Raw genomic sequence first — 26,003 nt, 5'->3', positions numbered from 1 at the left:
GGCGCCTGATTCAAAGAATGAGATACGCCAGAATTAGTATAAGATACGACCAGCGTAAGTCTCCAACGCCGTCGTATCTTAACTGCATATTTACGCTGGCCGCTAGGGGCGTGTACGCTGATTTACGGCTAGAAATATGTAAATCAGCTAGATACGCCAATTCACGAACGTACGCCCGGCCGGCGCATTACAGATACGCCGCTTACGTTAGGCTTTTTCCGGCGTAAAGTTACCCCTGCTATATGAGGCGTATATGAGGCGTACCAATGTTAATTATGGACGTCGGGCCAGTGTCGAATTTTTCACGTTTTACGTCGTTTGCGTAAGTCGTTCGCGAATAGGGCTGGGCATCATTTACGTTCACGTCGAAAGCATTGGCTTCTTGCGGGTTAATTTGGAGCATGCACACTGGTATACTTTCACGGACGGCGCATGCGCCGTTCGTAAAAAGCGTCATTTACGTTGGGTCACAATATAGTTACATAACACACGCCCACATCTTCCACATTTGAAGTAGGCGGGCTTACGCCGGCCTATTTATGCTACGCCGCCGCAACTTTGGTTTGAGAATACTGCACTTGCCTGTCAAAGTTGCAGAGGCGTAACGTAAATGGGATATGTTACGTCCGCACAAAGATGCGCTCTTCTACATGAATCTGGCCCTATATTTATAAATTATATTCAATGCTTTTTTTTTTTTATTCTGAAATGTGTGCCTGAGGCAATTGCTTTTTTTATTGCAAAGGTAAGGTGAGTGTATTTATTCTGTTCTTCTTCTGTTTATTACAGCAGAGCTGCGCCATCAGCAGAGTTCTCAGTGGACAGAACTCGTCATCTCATGTCTTTCCTGGCCATGCTGGGTCCAAGCCCAGATTGGAATGTTGGACTCTCTGCAGAGGATCTCTGTACAAAGGAGTGCGGCTGGGTCCAGAGAGTAGTCCAGGATCTCATCCCATGGGATGCCGGCACTGACAGCGGGGTCTCTTATGAGGTATAGTCACATTAATGGATAAACAACATTTTTTTTGCAGCCATTATCATAGTACAAAAAAAAAAAAAACAGTTTCCAGACAGTATGGTAATACAGGACCATGGCACCCTATGTGATCTCTCCGTTTAGCAGTGTGAACTTTGTTGACGAGGGAGCTGTAACTCTGATCCAGCCCAGGGCATGTTGGACCACTGCTCTTACACCGAGCATAATGATCATCTACAGCACAGGTGTCAAACACAAGGCCCGCAGACCCCTGAACTCTGCACATAACACACTCCTGGGGCCAGATTCTCAAAGAGATACGACGGTGTATCTCCTGATACACCGTCGTATCTCTGAGTTAGGCCGGTCGTATCTATGCGACTGATTCATAGAATCAGTTACGCATAGATATGCCTAAGATCCGACAGGTGTAACTGTGTTACACCGTCGGATCTTAACTGCAATTTAAAAATGGCCGCTGGGGGCCCTCTCGCTGATTTACGGCGACTATATGTAAATCAGCGAGATACGCCAATTCACGAACGTACGCGGGCCCGACGCAGTCACTTTACGTCGTTTACGTAAGCATTTTCCCGGCGTTTTTTTACGTTGTTTGCGTACGTCGATTCACAAACCCGCTCGTCGCAAGTTACGCTCACGCCGAAACCAATGACGTGCTAGCGACGTCATTGGGAGCAATGCACGCCGGGAAAATTTGCGGACGACGCATGTGCAGTTAAATCGGTGCAGGGACGCGCCTGATTTAAATGCTACACTCCCCCTAGCCGCGGAATTTGAATTCCGCCGGGAGAAGATACGCCGCCGCAAGTTTGGAGGTAATGTTTAGTGAATTACCCACTTGCCACTAAAACTTGCGGCGGCGGATCTTAAATCGGATAGATTACACGGATCTAAAGATCTGCTGATCTATCTGAATCTGGCCCCTGGTAGTTATTGCTCCTTTAACCACTTGACCACTGGGCACGTAAACCCACTTAATAACCAGACCAATTTTCAGTTTTCGGTGCTCTCACAATTTGAATGACAATTACTCAGTCATACAACACTGTACCCAAATGAAATTTTCGTCCTTTTTTTCACACAAATAGAGCTTTCTTTTGGTGGTATTTAATCACCGTTGTTTTTTTTTATTTTTTGCGCTATAAGAGAAAAAAGACTGAAAATTCTGTAAAAAAAAATAATTTTTCTTTGTTTCTGTTATAAAATTTAGCAAATTTAGTATTTTTTCTTCATTCTTTTGCATAAATGTGAAAGATGAAGTTACGCCGAGTAAATAGATACCCAACATGTCACCCTTCAAAATTGCACACGCTCGTGGAATGGCGCCAAACTTTGCTACTTAAAAATCCCCATAGACGACGTTGCAGGGTATTGTGGGGTATTGCGGAGTATTGTGGGGTATTGCGGAGTATTGTGGGGTATTGCGGAGTATTGTGGGGTATTGCAGGGTATTGCGGAGTATTGTGGGGTATTGCGGGGTATTGTGGGGTATTGCGGGGTATTGCGGGGTATTGTGGGGTATTGCGGAGTATTGCGGAGTATTGCGGGGTATTGCGGATTATTGTGGGGTATTGTGGGGTATTGCGGGGCATTGCGGAGTATTGCGGGGCATTGCGGAGTATTGCGGGGCATTGCGGAGTATTGCAGGGTATTGCAGAGTATGGGGGCATTGCAGAGTATTTTGGGGTATTGCAGAGTATGGGGGCATTGCAGAGTATGGGGGCATTGCAGAGTATTGCACAGGGAGGGATGGATGGCTGGATCTGTGACTGCATGTGTCACAGATCCAGCCAGCAGCAGCAGCAGCAGCTGCTGCTGCTGCTTCCGCTCTCTCCCCTCTCCTCTCTCACACTGTACCGTTCGGTACAGAGAGGAGAGGGAGGAACCGGCGTCATCACAAGACGCCGGTTTGTTTACTAGTGATCGCTCCGTCATTGGACGGAGCGATCACGTGGTAAACCGCCGCTATCAGCGGCGATTTACCGTGATTCGGATCACGGAGACTCCCGTGTGCGCGCCCCACAGGGCGCGCGGGAGCGCGATTCTAGGAGGACGTACATTGACGCCCTCCTAGAGTTAAGCAACCGCCTTGTAGACGTATTTCGTCTATAGGGCGGTTGTTAAGTGGTTAAGATCCTCTTACTGGTAGAGCAATTTGTGGTTGAGTTCTAGCACCAATTCTTATGCCGCGTACACACGACTGTTATTCATTTCATGGAAAAAATGTTTTTCTCAACGTGATTCCTCTCAAGCCTGCCTTGCATACACACAATCGTGATAAAAAATGCTAGAGCAAAGCGGTGACATACAACACGTACGACGGCACTATAAAGGGGAAGTTCCATTCGAACGGCGCCACCCTTTGGGATGATTTTGCTAATTTTGCGTCTCATAACTTGCTTCTGAGCATGCACGTTTTTTTCCCCCCTCGTTAAAGCGCACACACGACCATTTTTCACGACGAGAAAAACGACAATATGAAAAACGACGAGAAAGGAGCAGGTTCTAAATTTTTAATGGCCATTTTTCTCATCGAGAAAATGCTCTGGAGCCTACACACGACCGTTTTTTTCGACCAATTAAAAAAAATGCATTTTTCTCGTCATGAAAAACGGTCGTGTGTACGCGGCATAAGAAAAGAAAATCCCTGGATAAATGTATGTACTCGACGGGAAAACTGCGAGGAGAGCTTTTGCCCGGGAATCCTGGCCGTGTGTATGCACCTCACAGTTCTTCCAACGGGAAAATTGCCCAAAAACCGCCAGACAAAAAAAGAGAACCAGCTCTCTTTATTTCCCGCCGGGAAAAAGTCAGATAAGAGCTTTTCGGCGGGGAATCCCGACCGTGTGTATGCTCCATCAGACTTTCTTCCAACAGGAAAACTGCAGGGGAAAAAAAGAGAGCAGAAATCAAGCCGACGCATTCTCAGAAGCATTGAACTTCATTTCTTGGCTCATCGTAGTGTTGTACGTCACCGCATTCTTGGCCGTGACCGTGTGTATGCAAGGCAGGCTTGAGGGGAATTCCGTTGGGAAAACCATTGTTTTTTTTCCCCCTGTGGGAAAACCGCTCGTGTGTATGGGGAATAACTCTATGCATGGTAGCTCCAACCCTACCCACTGCGATCACCAGGGGAAGGGCATTACTAAACGGGCTTGAACCTGCCAACCAACATTTAAAATTAGAATTCAGCTAGGCTCTGATATTGAGGCTCTAAAAGAAGAATATTCTTAGGTGGATTCAGAAAGACTTAGTCTGAATTTGCGCCGGAGCTAATTTAAGCGTATTCTGGAAACCAGATACGCTTAAATTTGGTTCAGATACGAGCGGCGTAAGTGTCTTACACCGCAGTATCCTAAAGTGTAATTTTTAGGCTGACCGCTAGGTGGCGCTTCCATTGCGGTCGGCGTAGAATATGTAAATCACTAGATACGCCTATTCACGAACGTACGCCTGGCCGACGCAGTACAGATACGCCGTTTACGTAACGCATTATCAGGCCTAAAGTTATTTCATCAAATAGCTGGAATAGTAATGTTAAGTATGGCCGTCGTTCCCGCGTCGAAATTCGAAAATTTTACGTCGTTTGCGTAAGTCGTCCGTGAATAGGGATTTATGTCATTTACGTCCACGTCGAAACCAATAGGACCGCGCGGCGTACTTTGCCGCAATGCACACTGGGATATGTACACGGACTGCGAATGCACCGTTCGTAAAATACGTCAATCACGTAAGGTCACCCCCCCATTACCATTAAACACGCCCCCTCAGCTAAATTTGAATTAGGCGCGCTTACGCCCGCCCGATTTACGCTCCGCCGCCGTAACTTAGCAGGCAAGTACTTTGTGAATCATGTACTTGCCTCGCTAACTTACGGCGTCGTAGTGTAAACACGATACACTACGCCGCCGCAACGATGCGCCTGCCTACCTGAATCTAGCTAAATATGCAGTACAGATATTTCTGGTTATCCTTCATGATTCTATAAAAAAAATTCAGGGTCTTTCTTTAGAGTTTGCTGTATACTTTGCTGATTATCGCAGTCCTCCATGTGTAACCAAGTAACAGATCTAGGTCATCTCCAGCCAATACAGCTGAATTTGCTGCAAATGCATTTGGGTAAACTCAAGTGGCTCCTAGATGGGAGGGCGACATAGAATGTCGATTCATTAGTCCTCCGCTTGTCACACAGAATCCAGGCCTATTCCTGTAAATACTTAGCTCATGATTAGAGCGGCATTAGCATTTAGAATGTTACATGAAAGGAGAATTATTTGGAGTGTCCAGCAGTGGATTTTCTGCTAAATTATATCAAGTGCTTTGTTTGTAAAGAATACATCAGCAGAGGTCACTACGCATCTCTTCTAAGGGGAAGACATTGCGTATTTTCAGTAAGAACACATTGGGAGTCATTACGGTAACGTTTGCTACAAAATCATTTTTTATGTGAGATTCACATTTTGCTTGCTGTTCCGTATAGTCTTGATTTCCCTTTAGATTGTAAGCTATCATGAGCAGGGCCCTCCTAACACTCAGGCCCCGTACACACGACCAGTTTCCTCGGCAGAATTCAGCTTCCGACCGAGTTTCTGGCTGAATTCTGCCGAGAAACCCGGCCGTGTGTACACTTTCGGCCGAGGAAGCCGACGAGGACCTCGGCGAGGAAATAGAGAACATGTTCTCTATTTCCTCGTTGTTCTATGGGAGCTCTCGCCCCGCCGAGCTCCTCGGCGGCTTCAGGGCTGAACTGGCCGAGGAACTCGATGTGTTTGGCACGTCGAGTTCCTCGGCCGTGTGTACGAGGCCTTCATGTCTTCAATTGTATTGTAACTTTAATGTCTCTCTTTATTTTGTAAAGTGCTGTGATAACTATTGGTAATATATATGTAGCACCCTGCTCCTGATGAACAGGCGCTGCTTTAAATTTAATGGGGGTTCTGAGCTGTTATTTGGCTCAGACCAGAGTGATTAAGGGCAATTTAGCCTCTGTTCCAGCCATGGCTGTGCTGAGAGTATCCACCATTGCTCGCCTGGGGGTGTCATTACCACCCCGGGCCAAGGTTGGCAGCAGCAAGTTCAAGGTCTATTGAGTGTCCCTCTCAGCAGCAAATCAGTGGGAGTGGCTCCCCGCTGTGCATGCTGGGGAGGGGTACTTAAGGGAGAGACACCATTGGTGCGGGTTCCGTCCGTCCGCGCCTCGTGGCCCGCCTGGCCAGGGGTGCACATTGTAAATCCTGGCTCCGGGACTACGTTGGCCCAGAGCTGCGCTTCGTTTGCCGGGCCCAGTTGTCTGGCTGGGGCCTGTATTTTAAAGGTGATCCTGTGCTGTCTGTCCTGTGGGAGGAAGCCACTTGATGAAGGAAGCCAGGGAAGGACCTATCCTGGAGAGAGGCTGGTACCTTGGGAGAAGGCCTGGAAACTTCATTGAAGAATGCACCGTACACCGAGAGGCTTGACAGTGTCGCCTGTTGGATCTAAAAGTTCTAAAGAAACAAAGCTAAAGAGATCCGGGTGATGAATCCTGTGGCAGAGGATTCCAGAGCAAATTGTCTCATCAAGAAAGGAAGGTCTGTGGCAGAGACTGTACTTTACTTTGTGCGCCATCCCGGCTGCTAGGCCAGTGAGAGGGACCTATCCGGGTGAGCAATACCCACTCTGGCTAGAGTGGCGACCACAACTGTTTACTGAAAACAGGAGTGTTTCCTTATTTGTGACTGTGCACCTTAACCTACCTACCCTTTCACCCCTCATCCTTCTTTTCTACTAAAGTTCTGAAAAATAAATCCAAGAAAAAAAAAGTGCATTGTGTGGACATTGAAATTCTTCAGACTCTCCTTTCACCCTGGACAGAGAAAACATAGAGGTAATGTGCCACCCAAAATATAACCAGCTGCTCCTGCGGGGTAGTGCTACATATAACTCCTGTATAATATTATTTCATGTAAATATTTATGGATCACCAGTGTAAAGGCAGTGTAACAGGACAAAGGAGAATGAAATCAGTTAGCCACATGAAAAGTCCCTTCCTTAAGAAGGTTGTGCATACTATTGAGAGCATTGGGAGAGAGGAGCAGTAGAGCACAATCACTGGGCAACACTTGTAGGCAGGTGCAGTCTAGTTTTGCCACTGCAGGTGGCGCTCAACTGCAGCGGCAATACAGAGGGAGAGGAAGTCAAGAGGGACACGGTACCTCTATGGTTTCCTGTGTCACTGGGGCAGCAAACCAGTTGGATGCTGAAGCCCATGTGACTCTGGTGGCCATCCTGGGTCAGGCAGAGTCGACCTTTGCACCTGCTTTTGGCAAGCATGTGGGTAGTGTAGGGACAGGTTCCAGACAAGCAGGCAAAGTCTAGAGTTTTGTGGCCTCTCCTGAAAAGCTCCCCACTTGGACACGGACCGACCAGGTCGCTTTCCACTCCTTAAGACAGACGCTGTCAGTTCGGCTGAGATCTGCTCTGCTACAATCTGCAGTGAGTGTTCCTGATCGGGCTGCCTTCCACTAGGCTTGTTGTGAATGTGAACTGTTATATTTTGACTACAATACTAGTTCTTTCTATTGTATCTTGACTGTGTGTGAGTTACTGCCGCCACGCCATGCTGCACCCTCCCACACACTACAGAGCAGATTTTCTTCCTAATTTCCTAAGGCAATTTGATATCTCTTGGATCTAAAATCTCTGGTGTTATTGCTTATAAAATGTTACTATCCAGGTATATTCTTTGCATTCAGGAATGCATCCAACCTTTTATTTAAAAACAATTACCTGAGCTGGCCAAAACTATTTCCTGAATGAGTCTATTCCACATTTTTCTTGTCGGAATTTCCGATCATGTGTACGCGGCATAAGACTGGGATGCCATTAAAGTTCATTAGCTAGATTCAGGTACAGCGGCCTATCTTTAGGTCGGCGTAGCGCATCCCATATGCACTACGCCTATGTAACATTGTGAGGCAAGTACTGTATTCACAAAGTACTTGCCTCCTAAGTTACGTCGGCGTAACCCCGCCTAATTCAAAATAGACAGGTAGGGGGCGTGATGTATGGTAATGAATTCACGATTCATTACCATACATGTAAATGAAGCGCCGATCGCAAGGCGCATGCGCCCGCATGCTCAGTATCACGTCGCAAATACTCCTTGCTTTCGACGTGAATGTAACCTACGCCCAGCCCCATTCTGAATTGGCTTACGCAAACGATGTAAACGACGTGAAATTTGACGGCTGTCCGACGTCCATACTTAACATTGGCTGCGCCATCTTTTTGGTGGTTTATCTTTACGCCTGAAAACGCCTTACATAAACTGCATATCTTACATGCGACGGCCGTGCGTACGTTCGTGAATAGGCGTATCTTGATCATTTGCATATTCCTGGCGTAAATTGACGTACACGCCCCTAGCGGCCAGCGTAAATATGCAGCTAAGATACGACGGCGTAGGAGACTTACGCCGGTCGTATATTAGCAACAGATAAGCATATCTCAGATTGAGAATACGCTTATAGATACGACTGCGCCGCATTCGGACTTACGACGGCGTATCTACTGATACGCCGTCGTAAGTCTATGTGAATCTAGCTACATGTGTGTGTAAAGGCACGCGTCCCAATATTTTTGGTAATATAGTGTCTATAACACATTCCTCCTACCTGAACTGTGTTCAGTAGGTTTTTTCATTTGGAATGCAGTTCTGTTGAACAGATATAGTTAATGAGGAAAAAATAGACTTGTTGGATTTGAATAAATTACATTGCTTTCATTCCATATTCTATTTTGCATTCATGTAATAACATAATCAGTTTGAGACTGTGTAATATACATAAAGTGGTTATGTTCATTAAATCAGGGAATTCAGCAATGGGAATTCTGGGTCTGCTACTGCGTAGTTTCTTCTTGTCAGTCAAATTACCAGTATTTAAAGGGGACCTGCACTAACCACTTGCTGTCTGCCGCACACCGTTTTAGGTCGGCAGAATGGCAGGGGCAGATAATTGGGAGTACCTGTGCGTCAGTTTTACATTTGCCACCAAGCGGGCGGCCCGCGATTGCAGAACGGGGAGATGTAAACAAGGCATTTACCTGTTCTGCCTAGCAACATGGCAGGGATCTACTGCTTCCTGTCATCGGGAGCAGTGATCTCTGTCATGTTCTAGTGAGACCATCTGCCCCCCAGAGTTAGAATCACTCCCTAGGACACACTTAACACCTTGATTGCCCCCTAGTGTTTTAACCCCATTCCCTGCCAGTGTCATTCATACAGTAACCAATGGCTCTTTGTAGGTCCGATCGCTGTATAAATGACAATGGTCCCAAAATAGCACAAAAGTGTCCGATGCAATTACTAGTAAAAAAATAAAATTATAATAAAAATGCCATAAGTCTATCCCCTATATTGTAGACGCCATAACTTTTGCGCAAACCAATCAATATATGCTTATTGTGACCACTAAGGCAATGTACACACGATCAGTCCATCCGACGTGAACGGTCCGAAGGACCGTTTTCATCGGTTAACCGACGAAGCCGACTGACGGTCTGATGTGCCTACACACCATCGGTTAAAAAAACGATCGTGTCAGAACGCGGTGACGTAAAACACACGACATGCTGAAAAAAAACAAAGTTCAATGCTTCGCGGCATGCGTCGACTTGATTCTGAGCATGCGCGGCCTTTTAAACTAATGCCTTTGCATACTAACGATCAGTTTTGACCTATCGGTTAGGCGTCCATCGGTTCAATTTTAAAGCAAGTTCTCTTTTTTTGACCGAAGGATAACTGACCGATGGGGCCCACACACGATCGGTTTGGACCGATGAAACAGACCTTCAGTCCGTTTTCATCGGTTTTGACCGATCGTGTGTACGCGGCCTTATGCCCTGTACACACGATCGATTCGTCCGATGAAAACGGACCGATGGACCGTTTTCATCGGATGAACCGATCGTGTGTGGGCCCCATCAGTTTTTTTCCCCCATCGGTGAAAAAAAATAGAACCCGTTTTAAAATTTTCGTATGGTTAAAAAAACTATAGAAAAAAAACGATCGTCTGTGGGGAAATCCATCGGTTAAAAATCCACGCATGCTGAGAATCAAGTCGACGCATGCCCCCGAAGCATTGAACTTCATTTTTCTCAGCACGTCGTTGTGTTTTACGTCACCGCGTTGGACACAATCAGATTTTTAACCGATGGTGTGTAGGCAAGACTGATGAAAGTCAGCTTCATCGGATATCTGACGGAAAAAATCCATCGGTTCGTTTTCATCAGACGAACCGATCGTGTGTACAGGCAGGGCCGGATTCCAGACAAGGCCAGACCTCGGGCGGCAGTGGGTGCAGGGGCGGCACTGCGGCTGAGAGGAGAGGACACTTTCACTTTCATATCAAGAGTTCCCCTCTGTCATGCGGATGGTGAGAGGAGAAAAAACAGAGGGAAGAGGAGGCAAGATAGTTCTACCCCCCTCCCGGTTCTCAATGTCATTTTCGGCAGCAGCACCCCCCAATGCTCAATGTCATTTTTGACAGCAACCCCCCCCCCCCCCGCTTCTCAGTGCCCTGACGAAAAAGCAGGCGGGGGCGGCATTGAAGGACCCGGCCTTAGGGCGGCAAATGGAGTAAATCCGGGCCTGTGTACAGGGCATTAGTTTCGCTAAGTGGGCTGTTGGCTTTGGTAGATCCCCGTGAAGCCGCATTCCACTGTGCGATCAATGGGCAAAAAGACACTCTGCTCATTATGATTATTTCTCCTTTATGTATTCACGCGCTATTGTATTATTGTATGTATGTATTTTAGCCTAATTATTATTTCCTTATTTCCCAGCTCCTAGCCCCATCCATCTTGTAGAAGAACAGACAAGTTCCTCTGCCATTCAATAGTTCCAGGCACTTTAAAGAGAAGATTTAACAAGCGAGGCTTGAGAATAGATCGGAGATTAGCTTTTGACAGCTCTCTGCGATTATGTTCTCAGTCCAATTAAAATCTGATTGTCTAAAAAAAAAATGTCTTTCTTCCCCGCCTTTTTTTCAATAACTTTCTGCAAAGATTTTGTCAAAAAAGCTAGATCTTGAGCATGATGAAAATTGCACATTTTAATGTCAGTCATAATAAAAAGTCTCCTATGAGATTTCTGACGTGTTAAAACTTTCAAGTGAAGGGCAGAAATTCTTACGGTTTTATTTGCCTTGTGCTGAGTGAGATGCACCGTGTAAAATACTACATAAATTGAGACTATACCATTGATTTTCTGCTTTGTGGAAAGCCAAGGATTACAAATTAAAATCAATGCACAATATCAGCCATACTCTGTATTTTTCCTTCAAGAAATGGCTTTGCCTAAGGTGAACTCTTTTCTCGATAGCTTGTGCTAAGTTCCAGGCTTATGCAAGGCAGCAAGCAAAAGTGGCTCTGAGATGTTTTGTGTTCGCTATTCCACAATCATTGTCCCCCACCCCCATCCATCATACTTACCTACTATGATGTAGTAGTTCTCAGTGCAGGGTTTTCTGTGTCGAGGAGTCAATATCCTAAGTGCTGTGTAAAAATGTCTCTAGGTTAACCACTTCAGCCCCGGACCATTTTGCTGGTCAATGACCGGGCCACTTTTTGCAATTCGGCACTGTGTCGCTTTTAAGGAGTTGTAAAGGAAAAAAATGTTTTGCCTAAAATTAATGTGTGCAAGGTAGACAGACAAAATAGTGTAATGATTCTGTTAAAAAACGAGTAAATACCTATTAAATTCCTTCATTTATATCACCTCCGGCGTTCTAGCTTCTGTTCTCTCATTCACTTCCCGGTTTGCATCGCTCGTTCATGTAAGAACTACATTTCCCAGTAAGCTAAGCTATACAGTGTATAAATATATGTACAACACCTGGGATGTATATATATCCTCTACACACTGTAACATTAACTGACTAGCCTGCCTGCCTGCTCTATCTACCTGCAAAAAAATGACACTCTCTCTGTCTCTCTCTGTTCTCTGTTAACTGCCACAACACACTACACAAGGCCACCCTGCAGGCGACCTTTTATAGTGTGGGGCATGTACTAAACCCCCTGAGCTATAATTGGCCAAAGCCACCCTGGCTTTGGCCAATTATGGCTCTCTGTTTTTTGCGCGCTGTGATTGGCCAAGCATGCGGGTCATAGTGCATGCTTGGCCAATCATCAGCGCGCAATGCCGCAGTGAATTATGGGCGATGGCACGTCACTCGAATTTGGCGCGAACGACTCGTTTTGTTCGTAATTCGACGAACGATCGAACATACGATGTTCGAGTCGAACACGAAGCTCATCCCTAGTTACCAATCGCCATCAAATGAAATTCCAAGTCTACCAAAATATCCTATAGGATAATGTCAGGGTGATTGTCTGCCAGCTGAAAATTAGTTGGGTGATGCAGCAGGACAACAACTATAAGCATCAAGGTAAAGCCACCACAACCTGACTTCAGAAAAAGAAATGACGCCTTTTGGAGTGGCCCAGTCAGAAACAAGACCTTAACCTCATAGTGATTCATTGGAATTACCTTAAAGTGGTTGTAAACTTGTTTTTATAACTTTTACCTACAGGTAAGCCTATAATAAGGCTTACCTGTACGTATAAAGAATATCTCCTAAACCTGTACGGTTTAGGAGATATTCCCCCCGCAATGCGCTGCTGATTGCAGCGGCGCATGCGCATCGGGGATCATCGGCTAAGGGACTGGCAGCCGCCGGACCTTGCCGAATTGAAATCTCCTGCGCGCATGCCAATCACAGCGCTGGAGCGGCGATATCCCGGAAGACACGCCGAGTCAAGATGATATCTCGCTCGGCGTGGACCAGGTAGGTTCCCTACACCTCGTTTTGAGGTAAGTATTTCATAATGTGCTATGCGGTGCATACTAGCTCATTATGGCTTTTTCTTTTCAGGTGAACAAAAAAAAAATGTTTTTGCGGGTTTACAACCGCTTTAAGAGAGCCATTCACATCAGATATTCTACAAATGTGTGTGAGCTGAAGCAGTTTTGTAACGAGAAACAATCAAAAATTCCTCCTGAACACTATGCAGGTCTGATCCAGAGCTACAGAAAGTGTTTGCTGGAAATCATTGCTGCCAAATGAGGCTCCACCAACTATTAACGCCTAGGGTTCACTTACTTACATGAAGTTGCCGCAATGACATTGGAGGTACAAATAGCACTGGTCTGCAGCTTTGACATTGCGCTGAAGTAGCGTGATTTCAAAGTCGCACAGTAGGGTGACCACATTTCCAAACTACCATTCAGGGACACCCCCCTTCCCAAAAATCAGCTTGTGCTGTACCGAATCACAGCACAGTGATTGGACACAAGAGGCGGGATTTATGATTTCTCCAATCACAAGCTGGGGGCGGGATTGTGCTCCTCCAGGCATTCCCGGCCAGGACAAGTACTGTCAGTGAGTAAAGCGGTGATGTGGCGACCTTTTTTGGGGGCATCAGATTGGCCCGTGGGGGGGACGGGGGACAGTGGCTGTGTCAGTTTCATTCTGGGACACTGTATTGTCCTGGAATGAAGGTGCCCGGGACAGACCTGCAAAATGCGGGACTGTCCTGGGCAATCCGGGACACGTGGTCACCCTACCGCACAGCTGTAAACCAGGGCTAGGCGTCTCTTAAAAAAAAAAAAATCCTGGAACTAACATCCCTACAGGTGGAATATACAGCAATGAATAACTATAATTTATATGGTGAGCTCCCGTGCACAAACATACTCATATTCCAAAATGAAAAACAACTACTGTTTCTTCTCTTTCTTCAATAACAATCCACCCTTCAAGCTGTCACAGTGAGAAGTTTGATCCAGTCTCCTTTTCTTGTATACGGCTGTCATTTGAGCACGTATGAACGCTGTTAGGTGATGGCAGGTGGGAGTTATATAACAGATATCATTTTTTGTACAAACAATACGACTTTTATAGTTTTAGGCGGTGAGATCACATGAGCCCTTTTATTGCAGTTGCATTGATTCTCTGCACTGTTTAGCTGTAAGAGAGTGACACCTTGTGGTATATCTAAGAATTCAATGGCTGACCCAATCCAATGATCTCCACCAATGTATTTGTCTAAAAAATATAAAATGTATTTATTTAAAATAATAGTTTTCAGGTCCAGTTGGCCTTTAGCAGTGCCTAAGTCCTAATTTTTTTTCATGCATGAGACATATTCTGTCATTATGCTGCCCTCAACTGGATATTTTCTGAATTACAGCTTACCGACAATGCATTTGGTATTGATGGAATCAATGGGGTAGATTCAGCTAGGTGCGCGCACTGCTACGGCGGCGCAGCGTACCGTTTTTACGCTACGCCTCCTTAAATTACTGGAGCTATGCTTCATTCACGAAGCATTTGCTCCGTAATTTGCGGCGGCGTTTCGAAAAAGGGGCCGGCGTAAGCGCGCGTAATTTAAATAATCCCGTAGGGGGCGTGGATCATTTAAATTAGGCGCGTTCCCGCGCCGAACGTACTGCGCATGCTCCGTTGGTAAAATTTCCAGACGTGCATTGCGGTAAATGACGTCGCAAGGACGTAATTTGCTTCAACGTGAACGTAAATGGCGTCCAGCGACATTCACGAACGAGTTACTCAAACGACGCAAAATTTGAAAATCGCGATGCGGGAACGACGTCCATACTTACCATTGGCTGCGCCTCCTAATAGCAGGAGCAGCCTTGCGGCGAAAACGACGTACGCAAACGACGTAAAAAACGAGCGCCGGGCGCGCGTACGTTTGTGAATCAGCGTAAGTATGCAATTTGCATACTCTACGCTGACAACTACGGGAACGCCACCTAGCGGCCAGCGTCAGAATGCACCCTAAGATACGACGGCATAAGAGACTTATGCCAGTCGTAGCTTAAGCTACAGTCGGCGTGAATACAGAAAGTAGATACGCCGGCGCTACTTAGCAATTACGCTGCGTATCTATGGATACGCAGGCGTAATTGCTTTCTGAATCTACCCCACTGAATTTAACCAATATGGAAAAATCTCTCCACTTCTGATAACTTATTTGACCATGTTAGGTTTGAAACCAGTAGGTAATTTTACAAATTTTCATACAAAAGTAACCATCAGTTTGTACATGAGTCACATCAAATCCATATACAAGAGTACAGACCAGTGTAGATAAAAATCAATGATTTTTTTAAATAAAATCTGATTTTTATCAAATTTATTTTAATAAAATGCTTTTGGAGTAAAAATCTATTTAAGATACATTAATAATTTAGTTTATTCAGCATGAAATGCAGGCCATTGATTGCAATCAAGATTGGTTAACCACTTAAGCCCCGGACCAAAATGCAGCTAAAGGACCTGGCCAGTTTTTAGTATTTGGCACTGCGTCGCTTTAACTGACAATTGCACGGTTGTGCAACGTGGCTCCCAAACAAAATTGGCGTCCTTTTTTCCCCACAAATAGAGCTTTCTTTTGGTGGTATTTGAATGCGCAGTTGGCCGCCACGTGACTTCCGCAGCATTCTGCGATAGGGAGCAGAATATGACAACACAGCGGCTGCATCGAATGTGTCATCCCTTTTATAGGGAGACACAATCGATGACGTCAGACCTACAGCCACACCCCCCTACAGTTGTAAACACACACTAGGTGAAACATAACTCCTTCAGCGCCCCCTGTGGTTAACTCCCAAACTGTACCTGTCATTTTCACAATAAACAATGCAATTTAAATGCATATTTTGCTGTGAAAATGACAATGGTCCCAAAAATGTGTCAAAATTGTCCGAAGTGTCTGCCATAATGTCGCAGTGACCAAAAAAAATCGATGATCGCCGCCATTAGTAGTAAAAAAAAAAAATTAATAAAAATGCAATAAAACTATCCCCTATGTTGTAAACGCTATAAATTTTGCACAAACAAACCGATAAACGCTAATTGCGATTTTTTTTTTACCAAAAATATGTAGAAGAATACGTATCGGCCTAAACTGAGGAAAAAATATGTTTTTGTATATATTTTTGGGGGATATTTATTATAGAAAAAAATATTGCATTTTTTTCAAAACTGTCGCTCTATTTTTGTTTATAGTGCAAAAAATAAAAACCGCAGAGGTGATCAAATACCACCAAAAGAAAGCTCTATTTGTGGGGAAAAAAGGACGTCAATTTTGTTTCGGAGCCACGTCGCACGACCGCGCAATTGTCTGTTAAAACGACGCAGTGCCGAATCGCAAAACCTGGCCTGGGCCTTTAGCTGCATTTTGGTCCGGGGCTTAAGTGGTTCATGTAATGAGCTAAACAAATGTTCTATAAAACTTAGTTTTGTCAACATTTTTGAAATAGTTCTTGTGTTCATTGAGATATTGATTAAAATCTTACTTTTCAAAAGGGGTGTACTCATTTATGCTGAACACTGTGTTTATGTATATAATATTTATATATATAAATATATATATATATATATATATATATATATATATATATATATATATATATATATATATTTATATATATAAATATATATATATATATATATATATATATATATATATATATATATATATACAGTGGAACCTTGGATTACGAGCATAATCCGTTCCAGGAGAATGCTTGTAATCCAAAGCACTCGCATATCAAAGCGATTTTTCCCATAGAAATCAATGAAAACAAAGATAATTCGTTCCACATTGACTTCTATGGCATGCAATACTGCATCTGACCAGAGGGTTGGGGCGCCGGAGAGCCTCGGAAATACTCGTGGACAGCTCGGCTGATCTCGGAAAGGTTCGGAAACACTTGGGAACGGAGTATTTCTGACTGAATCGGAACGGCTATGAACCGTTCCCAGTGTCACCAACGCCCCCGCACCTCTGGCCCAATGCGGTACTTCACACCCCATTAGCTTGAATTCTGCTCGTTTTGCGAGACAACACGCAAAATAAAAGTTGCTTGTTTTTCAAAACGCTTGTTAATCGCGTTAGGCCTCGTACACACGACAGAGTTTCTCGGCAAAAACCAGCAAGGAACTTGCTGGGAGATTTTTTTTGCCGAGAAAACCGGTCGTGTGTACATTTTCGTCGAGGAAACTGTCGAGAAACTCGACGAGCCAAAAAGAGAGCAAGTTCTCTATTTCCTCGACGGGAATGGAGAAAATTGGCTTGTCGAGTTACTCGACGGCTTCACAAGGAACTCGACGAGCAAAACTATTTGTTTCGCCCGTCGAGTTTCTCGGTCGTGTGTGCGAGGCCTAACTCGTAAACCAAGGTTCCACTGTAAATATATATATATATCTGGGGGGAGGGCAGTGTTGGATGTACTAGCAGATACCAACAAACTGACGACAAACTCCACCTAATAATCGGTTATAGCAAACAGTTTTGTTCCTTTTGCAATAAACGGTTTACATAAATATCATTAGACGTTCTCTTCTATTAATATCTTTAGATTTAGTTTGTTTGTTTATTATTGTACTGGTGATATACCAGTGTTTCTTAACAAGCGCTCTCAAGTATCCCCAATTGGCCATGCTTTTACGATTATTCCTTATGAGAACATCTGCAGATATTACTGAGAAAAGAACACAAATCTAAGGGAATCTACTGGGACAGTAATAATCAAGCTACCACTGCCAAGTTTTGGAGGGTGTATGTTCCAGGGCCATTATCCTTACATTACTATCTAGTAAATTGCTAAGCATGTGCATATTAAGGCTTGTTCACACTCCCCCACATTTTTAGTGCATGGCCCTAATGCATTCCCAGGAGGAGCATCCAATTCAACACATTTAGCGGTGCCAAAAATGTTATATATTGAGGCGTTACAGCCCATTTCTTTTTAATAGACTGCTTGACACGCCTTGACTCCATGCACAAAAAACATGCGTGACGCAGTGTGCCCAGGCCCTTAGGTGTCCAGAGACTTGATACACACATGCTTGTTCCATGTCAGTGTGCAGGCAGGCCCAGGATTTTTTCTCGCCTGTAGGTGGCACTGTGCCGATGCTACAGAGAAAGACGAATGTACAGAAAACTGTCCTCTGATGGACTTCCTCAGTCTCTCTGGGAAGGTAGGAGTCTGATTTGATGCCAAATTCCCATGAGAGTTCAGGTGGCCATCTTAACAATGGAGCCCTCCGTACCGTAGGATGTCATATGACGTCCTGGAATTCAGTGGGGGATATCTGAATGATGGGTGCAGCTACAGGCATCATAGGAATGATCATAGCAGCGGTTCCACCGCTTTAGGGCTGCAACTAACGATCGACTAATCGGATAATCATAAAAAAAAAAAGTGTGGTGTACAATTTAGTTAATATGTAAAATAAAATAAAAAAAAGCAATTTATTCTTAAATATCCATATGCAGTGGTAAATATAAATAACCAACTACAGTAATTGTAATGCCTTCTATTACCTCTACTTTCTCTGGGTTCAGATGCTGATCTTCCCTGCACAGATTCTTTAAAAAAAAAAAAAAAAAATTATAAAAACAAACTTGTTATACTTACCTGCTCTATGTAATGGTTTTGCACAGAGCAGCCCCGATCCTCCACTTCTGGGGTCCCTCACCGATGCTTTTGGCTCCTCCTGCCTTCAGAGTGCCTCAATAGCAAGCTGCAAAGTATAGTATAGAGCGCCTGCTATAGCAAGGTAAAAAAACTTCTGCCTTTAGAACCACTCACTTCCAGGACTACATGTCCCATGAGGCATTGCTCCTCACACTTTCACATTCACAAATTCTCAGGCACTTAGTGACATGTATGGATGGTGTACTGAGCTGTATTTCCTGATATGTAAACAAATAATGCAAACTATATGCAGGCCAACTAATCAACTGGCCGATTAATCGATTATGAAAATAGTTGACAACTATTTTCATATTCAATTAGTTGTCGATTAATCGATTAGTTGTTTCGGCCCTACACCGCTTGATCATTCTTACAGGCGGTGGGAGGGGATATCTCCCTTGCGATCGGAGGCCCGGAGAACGAATCGGTCGCTGCAGAATAAAGAGCATAGAAATGTCCGGTGACCAGATAGTCACCGGTAATCTCTATGACCGTCGGAGGCCCAGGCGCGATGTTATGACGAAAAAACAACCCGGAAGTAAACAAAGCCAAAATCGCGGCTGAAAGCATGAGATCTGTGAATTGTTTTCCCGATCTCATGCTTTCCAGCCTGGAGGAGAGATGTGAGGTCTTATTGACCCCGCATCTCTCCATAAAGAGGACCTGTCACACACTATTCCTATTACAAGGGATGTTTACATTCCTTGTAATAGGAATAAAAGTGATAAAAAAAAAGAGTGTAAATAAAAAAAAAAATTAAGTAAAATGAAAAAAAAAATATATAAAAAAAATTAAAACGCCCCTGTCCCCAGAAGCTTGCGCTCAGAAGCGAGCGCACACGTACGTCCCGCCCACATATGTAAACGCTGTTCAAACCACACATGTGAGATATCGCTGCATGCGTTAGAGCGAGAGCAATAATTCTAGCACTAGTAGCACTAGACCTCCTCTGTAACTCTAAACTGGTAACCTGTAAAAAAAATTCAAGCGTCACCTATGTAGATTTTTAAGTACTGAAGTTTGGCGCCATTCCATGAGTGTGCGCAATTTTAAAGCGTGACAAGTTAGGTATCTATTTACTCTGCGTAATATCATCTTTCACATTATACAAAAAAATTGGGCTAACTTTACTGTTTTGTTATTTTTTTAATTCATGAAACCGTTTTTTTTTTTCCAAAAAAAGGTGTTTGAAAAATTATAGGGCAAATACCATGCGAGATAAAAAGTTGCAATGACCGCCACTTTATTCCCTAGGGTGTCTGCAAAAAAAAAAACAATGGCCCAGATTCAGGTAGATCCACGCAATATTTGCGTGGGCAAAGGGCAACGATTTTTGCTCTGCGCCCACGCAAATATTTTGATATGCCCGCGATTCACGGAGCAGTAGCTCCGTAAATTGCACGGGCGCTATGCTAAATAGCCGGGCGTAAGGGTGCCTAATGTAAATGATCCCGCCGGGGGCGGGAATCATTTAAATTAGGCGCGCTCCCGCGCCGAGCGCACAGCGCAACTTTCCCGACGTGCATTGCGGCAAATGACGTCGCAAGGACGTCATTTGCTTCTAAGTGAACGTGAATGGCGTCCAGCGCCATTCACGAATCACTTACGTAAACGACGTGAAATTTAAATTTCACGAGCGGGAAGGGCGGCTATACTTTAGCATTGGCTGCCCCTGCTACAGCAGGAGCAACCTTGCGCTAAAGTCGCCGTACGGAAACTCTGTACCTTGCGTGCGCAGGGCCCGCGCAACTTTTGTGAATCGGTGGTAGTATGCAATTTGCATACTATACGCCGATCACAATGGCCGCGCCCCCTAGCGGGCAACGCAAGAATGCAGCCTGAGATATGAAGGCATAAGGAGGCTTATGCCTGTCATATCCTAGGCTGCAGTCCGCGTAGCGATGTTCCTGAATCAGGGGCATTCGCTACGCGGAGCAAAACAGCTATTGCGCCGCGCAACCATAGCTTCTTGAATCTGGGCCAATGTTTGGGTGTTCTGAGGAATTTTCGAGCAAAGAAATTATGATTTTTATGAAGGCGAGAAGTGCCAGAATAGGCGCGGTATGGAAGTGGTTAATATTCACATCATTTGGGCACGTTTTGAGTGATTGGCAGGTAAGGGAAAGAAACCCGCAGGTTAAGGCCAGTGTTTAGCATAGCAAAAGATTCCTGGTAGATAGGCATGGTACAGGGGACCGTGTTTTGTTCCCCAGGGTGCCATAACTTTATTCAATTGTGATCGCTGCAACTCAGAGCAATCACTTTAATTTTTTTTAAATAATGTACTCGGCACATTCAGAATATAAAGCTTGCATTAAGCCTCACATCTTTTTATTACTTTATAGTCATTTAGCCCTCAAATGCTTTTTTTTTCTCCTCTCTTAGTCACCCAACAAACCTACAATACCCCAAGACAAAATCCGACCCTTGACCAGCTTGGACCACCCACAGAGCCCGTTCTATGATCCAGAAGGAGGTCCCATTGTCCCAGTTGCCAGAGTCGTTATTGAAAGGATTGCTAGAAAGGTAAGTTATTTATTACATTTTTTTTTTGTTTTGTCCAAATTTAAAATTAAAAGTTTTCTTTATTATGGTCAGGAAAAATTAAATTCGAAAAAAAGAAAAAAATATATTTTTAGACAGGTAAATAAATACGTTTTTATTAATATCTCTTATTTCTTCTTTCTTATCTCCTTTTGAGCCAGCAGGTTGGACTTTATAATTCTATCGAGGTTTATTTTTATCTCTTTGCCCCTCTTACAAAACTCAATAACTTAAAGCGTAACTTCACCCCCAAAGGGAAGTTCCACTTTTCTGCCCCATCCCAACTTTTGTACACTTTTTTGGGGAGAGAGTAGGTACCTGGTTTTAACAGCTACCCGTTCCCACTTCAGCCCCGATCCTCTACGATCAAAATTTAAGTTCAGCCCCCTCCCTGCCTGAAGCCTCTTGGGATACATCAGAGGTCCCAGGTGGCTGCGGGACCATTCACGGGGTGCAGCATGGCTGCTGCATGTGTAGTGGGGAGTCAATGTTAAACCACAAGGAGTCACAGCCGGCTTCCCACAGTTTGCATTGCAGCACTGGGGATCTGAAGACAGGCAAAGAACTGGCCCAAGGACAGTGCTGGATCCCTGGACAGATAAGTGTCTTTTATTAAAGGTCAACAGCTACAGTACTTAGTGTGGGGGGGGGGGCCTGAAGAGTCTCTTAAAAGTTAAAAATCAAACACACATCACACACAATGAGTCTGAGCAGTGACTCCTACCTAATAAGACATCTGAGTCCATAGCTAACCCTTATTCCAGAGAGCTAACCCATAGTGCTCTGGGAATCCTTTCTCGTGTTTATTTGTCAAACAGATTTACTAATATTACATATAGTACAGAAGGTATTAAACAACAGCCAAAAACAATATACTGTCACACTTTTTGAACGCAAAGAGATTTATTGTCTCTTGAACAGAACTGTGGGGGGGAGAGAGGGTTAGGGCCAGAGCACCCTTGGGTAGATGCAATGATAATTGTCAGACTCCAAGACTTCTATAGGTAGACAGCTATACAGGTGAAGGCCTCCAGCTGGACACCACTTCTGTATAGGTACGACAGATGTCTCCTATGGTGACAATCTTGTAGCAGTTACTAACAGTAATTTTATTCAACTATTGGCAACACAAAACAGTTCTCCGCTTACTCCACAATCACTCACTGTGGATCTTCACTCAATGAACTCCCAGTCTTTCACTAGACTTCGGATCCAAGAGCCATTGGATCCCCTGAGCTCTTCCACTTTTAGCACTCAGTATCTTCCTCAAGCGTCACCCCCACTTCCCTGCTGACCTGCTCAGTCCCTGGCTTGTCACTCACTGATGCCCGTCAAGCGTCACCTCTGCTGACCTGCTAGGTCCCTGGCTTGGCACCCACTGATGCTCTGCAAGCATCACCTCTGCTGTCCTACTGGGTCCCTGGCTTGGCACTTGCTGAATTTTTCCTACTTCTTCACCGTAAACGGTTGGTGAGAAGACTGCTCAGGTACTGGCTTCAGCTTACTCAGAGTGGTCTCTGGTAACAAGGTGGATGGTCCCTTAGTGGCATCAGCTTCCCCTTCTACCTCTGACCACAGCTGGTTCCCCGTCCGGGTGAACCACTGCTTCTGGTTGGACTATAAGCCAGTAGTCCCAACCCTACGCTGCTCTCCTGCTCCTGGAAAGGCCCTCAGGCAGCCTAGCAGCCAGATGTCACGGGGATGGGCCTCAGGCTTACGGTCTAGCAGCCTGAGGCAGCATAACACACGTCAGGGATGGACTGGCCATTGGGACTACAGGGAGTTTCCGGTGGGCCGATGGCTCAGTGGGGCCGGCTTCAGTGACAGCAGACCGCCGCCCCCCTCCGCTCCTCTGTCTCTCCCTTCCTGTCCTGTAGCGCTCACCTCCTCTCCCTCCCTGCAGCGCTCACCAGACAGAGAAGCAGGGGGAGGACAGAGGAGCAGGGGGGACGGCAGAGGAGCATGGGGAAGGCATGGGGAAGGGGACAGACAGCTGACTCAACAGCTATGGCCTGGGGGTTCTCACTTCTGCCTAATCTTGTCCCATAATGGGGGGGCACCGAACTGGTTCTTTTCCCGGGTGAAAAAATGTCTAGCTTCGCCACAGGCTAGTGAAGGGGGAGAGGGGGCTTGGGTGGCCGGGGGGGGGGGGGGTTCGGGAGTTGTCCGGCCGCCATGGGAGAGGACCTGCCAAAGTGGGCCAGTCTGGATGAAGTCCAGGGCCAAATTTTTTGTCCCAGTCCAGCCCTGACACACGTCCCACCCAGACAGCCATGGAGGTGGCATAGAACACCGATCACCTGACTCCACCCAAATAAATAAGCTCTCCCAGCAGACCAAGGGACAAGAAAATCATTGCCCATTGGCTGAGACACCCCATCCGTTCATGGCTAATCTCGCAAGCCCCTGTCTTATCTAATGCCGCTAGCATAGTGCCACCTAGTGACAGAAGAGAAAGGGTGCACAAGTCCAGATTTAGAGAGGAATCAATTGATCCCCTAACAATTGGCAAGACAGCTATCACCTGGCAACTAAATTGAATAGCAACCTTACCTAACATCAGGGTGCTACATATATATAAATATTCATTCAAAATGAACCTAAAACCATGTTTGTATGTTGCTGCTCTGTACCCCAACCACATGAAACACCCCACTTCTATGCCACGTAGCTGAATTCTTAATATCCAATCTTTCTGTTTAAATGTTAGCTAAGGTACATACATATCTGCATACACCTTCTGTCATTCTATATTTTCTGTCCTCTGTCTTGCTTCTAAGTTATTGGGCAGTTTTGGACTATTTTTTATGTTGTAGGGTCAGATAGCCTCCATGAATTAGAACTTCCTAAGAATTTTTTGGCATAGGCTATAGTTTTTAATAAGTAGCACTCTTGGTTAACTTTCACTGAGCGGAGAGGGACAATAAATCACAGTGCAGCAATACCAAACATGGAATATAATAGATATGGCTACAATGTATAGATATAGTCAAAGTGAAACTCAATTAAAGAAAAAAAAAATCACATGGGAGGACAGTTAGGGTCAGTGGTACTCAGAGCCCAGGCTGCCATAACAAGGCAACAGCCTGAGTTCAGAGGAAGTGGATTGACATCTAGTGGAGGAAATTAATTACTGCAGGGGACAGCTCCAGAATGAAGGTTAGTATTGAAGTAACTGCAGCTCTTTTTTTTCTTTTAATGGACTATGTTTCTTTTCTTTTTTTAAAATGCAGTTCTGCTTTAAGGACTCTCTTCACACAAGCACAGAGATCTAAACAAAATGAGCATATGCCGCACCTGGGTATCAAAGGTGTTTGCATGCAGCTGTGGGCAGCAGCTTTACACGTCAGTGGCAGGCTTTGGCTGTACTCTGATAACCACACATTTTAGCGTACACAAACGTCTGAGCCGCGTACACACCATCGGTCCAACCGATGAAAACGGACCGAAGTTTCAGTTTCATTGGTCCAAACTGTCCGTGTGTACGCCCCATCGGTCTTTTGTTCTTTCAGACAAAAATTAGAGAACTTGCTTTAAAATCGAAAAACCGATGGACCGCTGACCGATAGGTCCCAAACCGATGGTTAGTACACAAAAGCATTGGTTCAAAACCCACGCATGCTCAGAATCAAGTCAACGCATGCTTGAAAGCATTGAACTTCGGTTTTTTCAGCACGTCGTGTGTTTTACGTCACCGCGTTCTGACCCGATCGGTTTTTGGAACGATGGTGTGTACGCACATCAGACCATCAGTCTGCTTCAGAGGTGATCCGATGAAAACGGTCCGTCGGGACCATTTCATCGGATGGATCGACCGTGTGTACGTGGCCTGATACTTCCGGGTGCAGAAATACCCCTTTTTGAACATTGTATGGCCCTTGTGAATGAGCCCTAAACCAGTCATAAAAAATAGTTTTTTTAAACATTCACAGTGATAAAATAATTTACATCAAGCCGATCACCATCACATTTACTATATATCAAAATATGAAAAAAAAAAAGGATTACGTTTTCCTTAAGGCGTATGCTTTAAAACGCCTTAAGTGCCAATAATAATCCTTCCTGAGTTGTGCGGGTAATTGGTAAAGATAATAGGTAAAGATATGTTAAATGTCTCTGTGCTCATTGGCCTCTAAATCAAACAGCATGAACACACAATGTTACCGTAGTGCGTGATATACAATAGCGCTGTTTGATTAATGCATGCAGAAAAACTCTCAACCTTATCACAGCCAAGCATCAACTTTCATTAGTACCCGTGTGTGATTGTTAATTGGGGCCGGCGGCTCACCTTTTTCAGATCAAAAAGGTTCAAAGAGGTTTTTTCTTACAGGGAGAGCAATGCAATATTGTCCCGGACAACGTAGATGACATTGTGGGCTGATCTGGTTGCCGAAGAAAAGGAAAGGAAGGTAAAAAATAATTGGGATGGTAGAAGTCCCGTTGGGATCAGTGCATACTTTATCTTAATTAGCACCTTGAAACCTTGACACCCAACTTTTTGTCATGGAAATAAAGAACCTATAAGGGACTTGTGGTAGGGGGACAGGGAAAACATGCGGTTGAATTGCACTTTTTATTCCACCACCCCATCCGCTGTAAATGAGCCTTAAAGGGGTTGTAAAGGTACAATTATTTTTTCCTAAATAGTTTCCTTTACCTTAGTGCAGTCCTCCTTCACTACCTCATCCTTCCATTTTGCTTTAAATGTCCTTATTCTTCTGAGAAATCCTCACTTCCTGTTCTTCTGTCTGTAACTACACACAGTAATGTGAGGTTTTCTCCCTGGTGTGGAGTGTCGTGCTCTCCCTCTTCCCTTGGACAACAGGAGAGTCAGGACGCCACTAACACACAGCTCCTTTCTCTAACTGCAACGTAGAGAGCGTCTTGACTCTCTGTAGTCTAAGGGAG

General features: G+C 44.8%; 1 protein-coding gene across 1 annotated transcript in view; it reads left to right on the top strand.

The window, feature by feature from the left end:
- SPON1 (spondin 1) overlaps positions 1 to 26,003 on the top strand; it is a 343,817-nt gene that overhangs the window by 287,699 nt on the left and 30,115 nt on the right. The window contains 4 exon segments of the mRNA XM_040328285.1: positions 790 to 991; positions 20,934 to 21,074; positions 25,426 to 25,470; positions 25,472 to 25,504. Of these exon segments, the coding sequence (XP_040184219.1) occupies positions 790 to 991; positions 20,934 to 21,074; positions 25,426 to 25,470; positions 25,472 to 25,504 (421 nt within the window).

This window comes from Rana temporaria, chromosome 11 (genome assembly GCF_905171775.1).
Source record: "Rana temporaria chromosome 11, aRanTem1.1, whole genome shotgun sequence".
Taxonomy (NCBI): Eukaryota; Metazoa; Chordata; class Amphibia; order Anura; family Ranidae; genus Rana; species Rana temporaria.
Note: the sequence above shows the minus strand (reverse complement) of the source record. Positions and strands in the feature narration are given on the sequence as shown.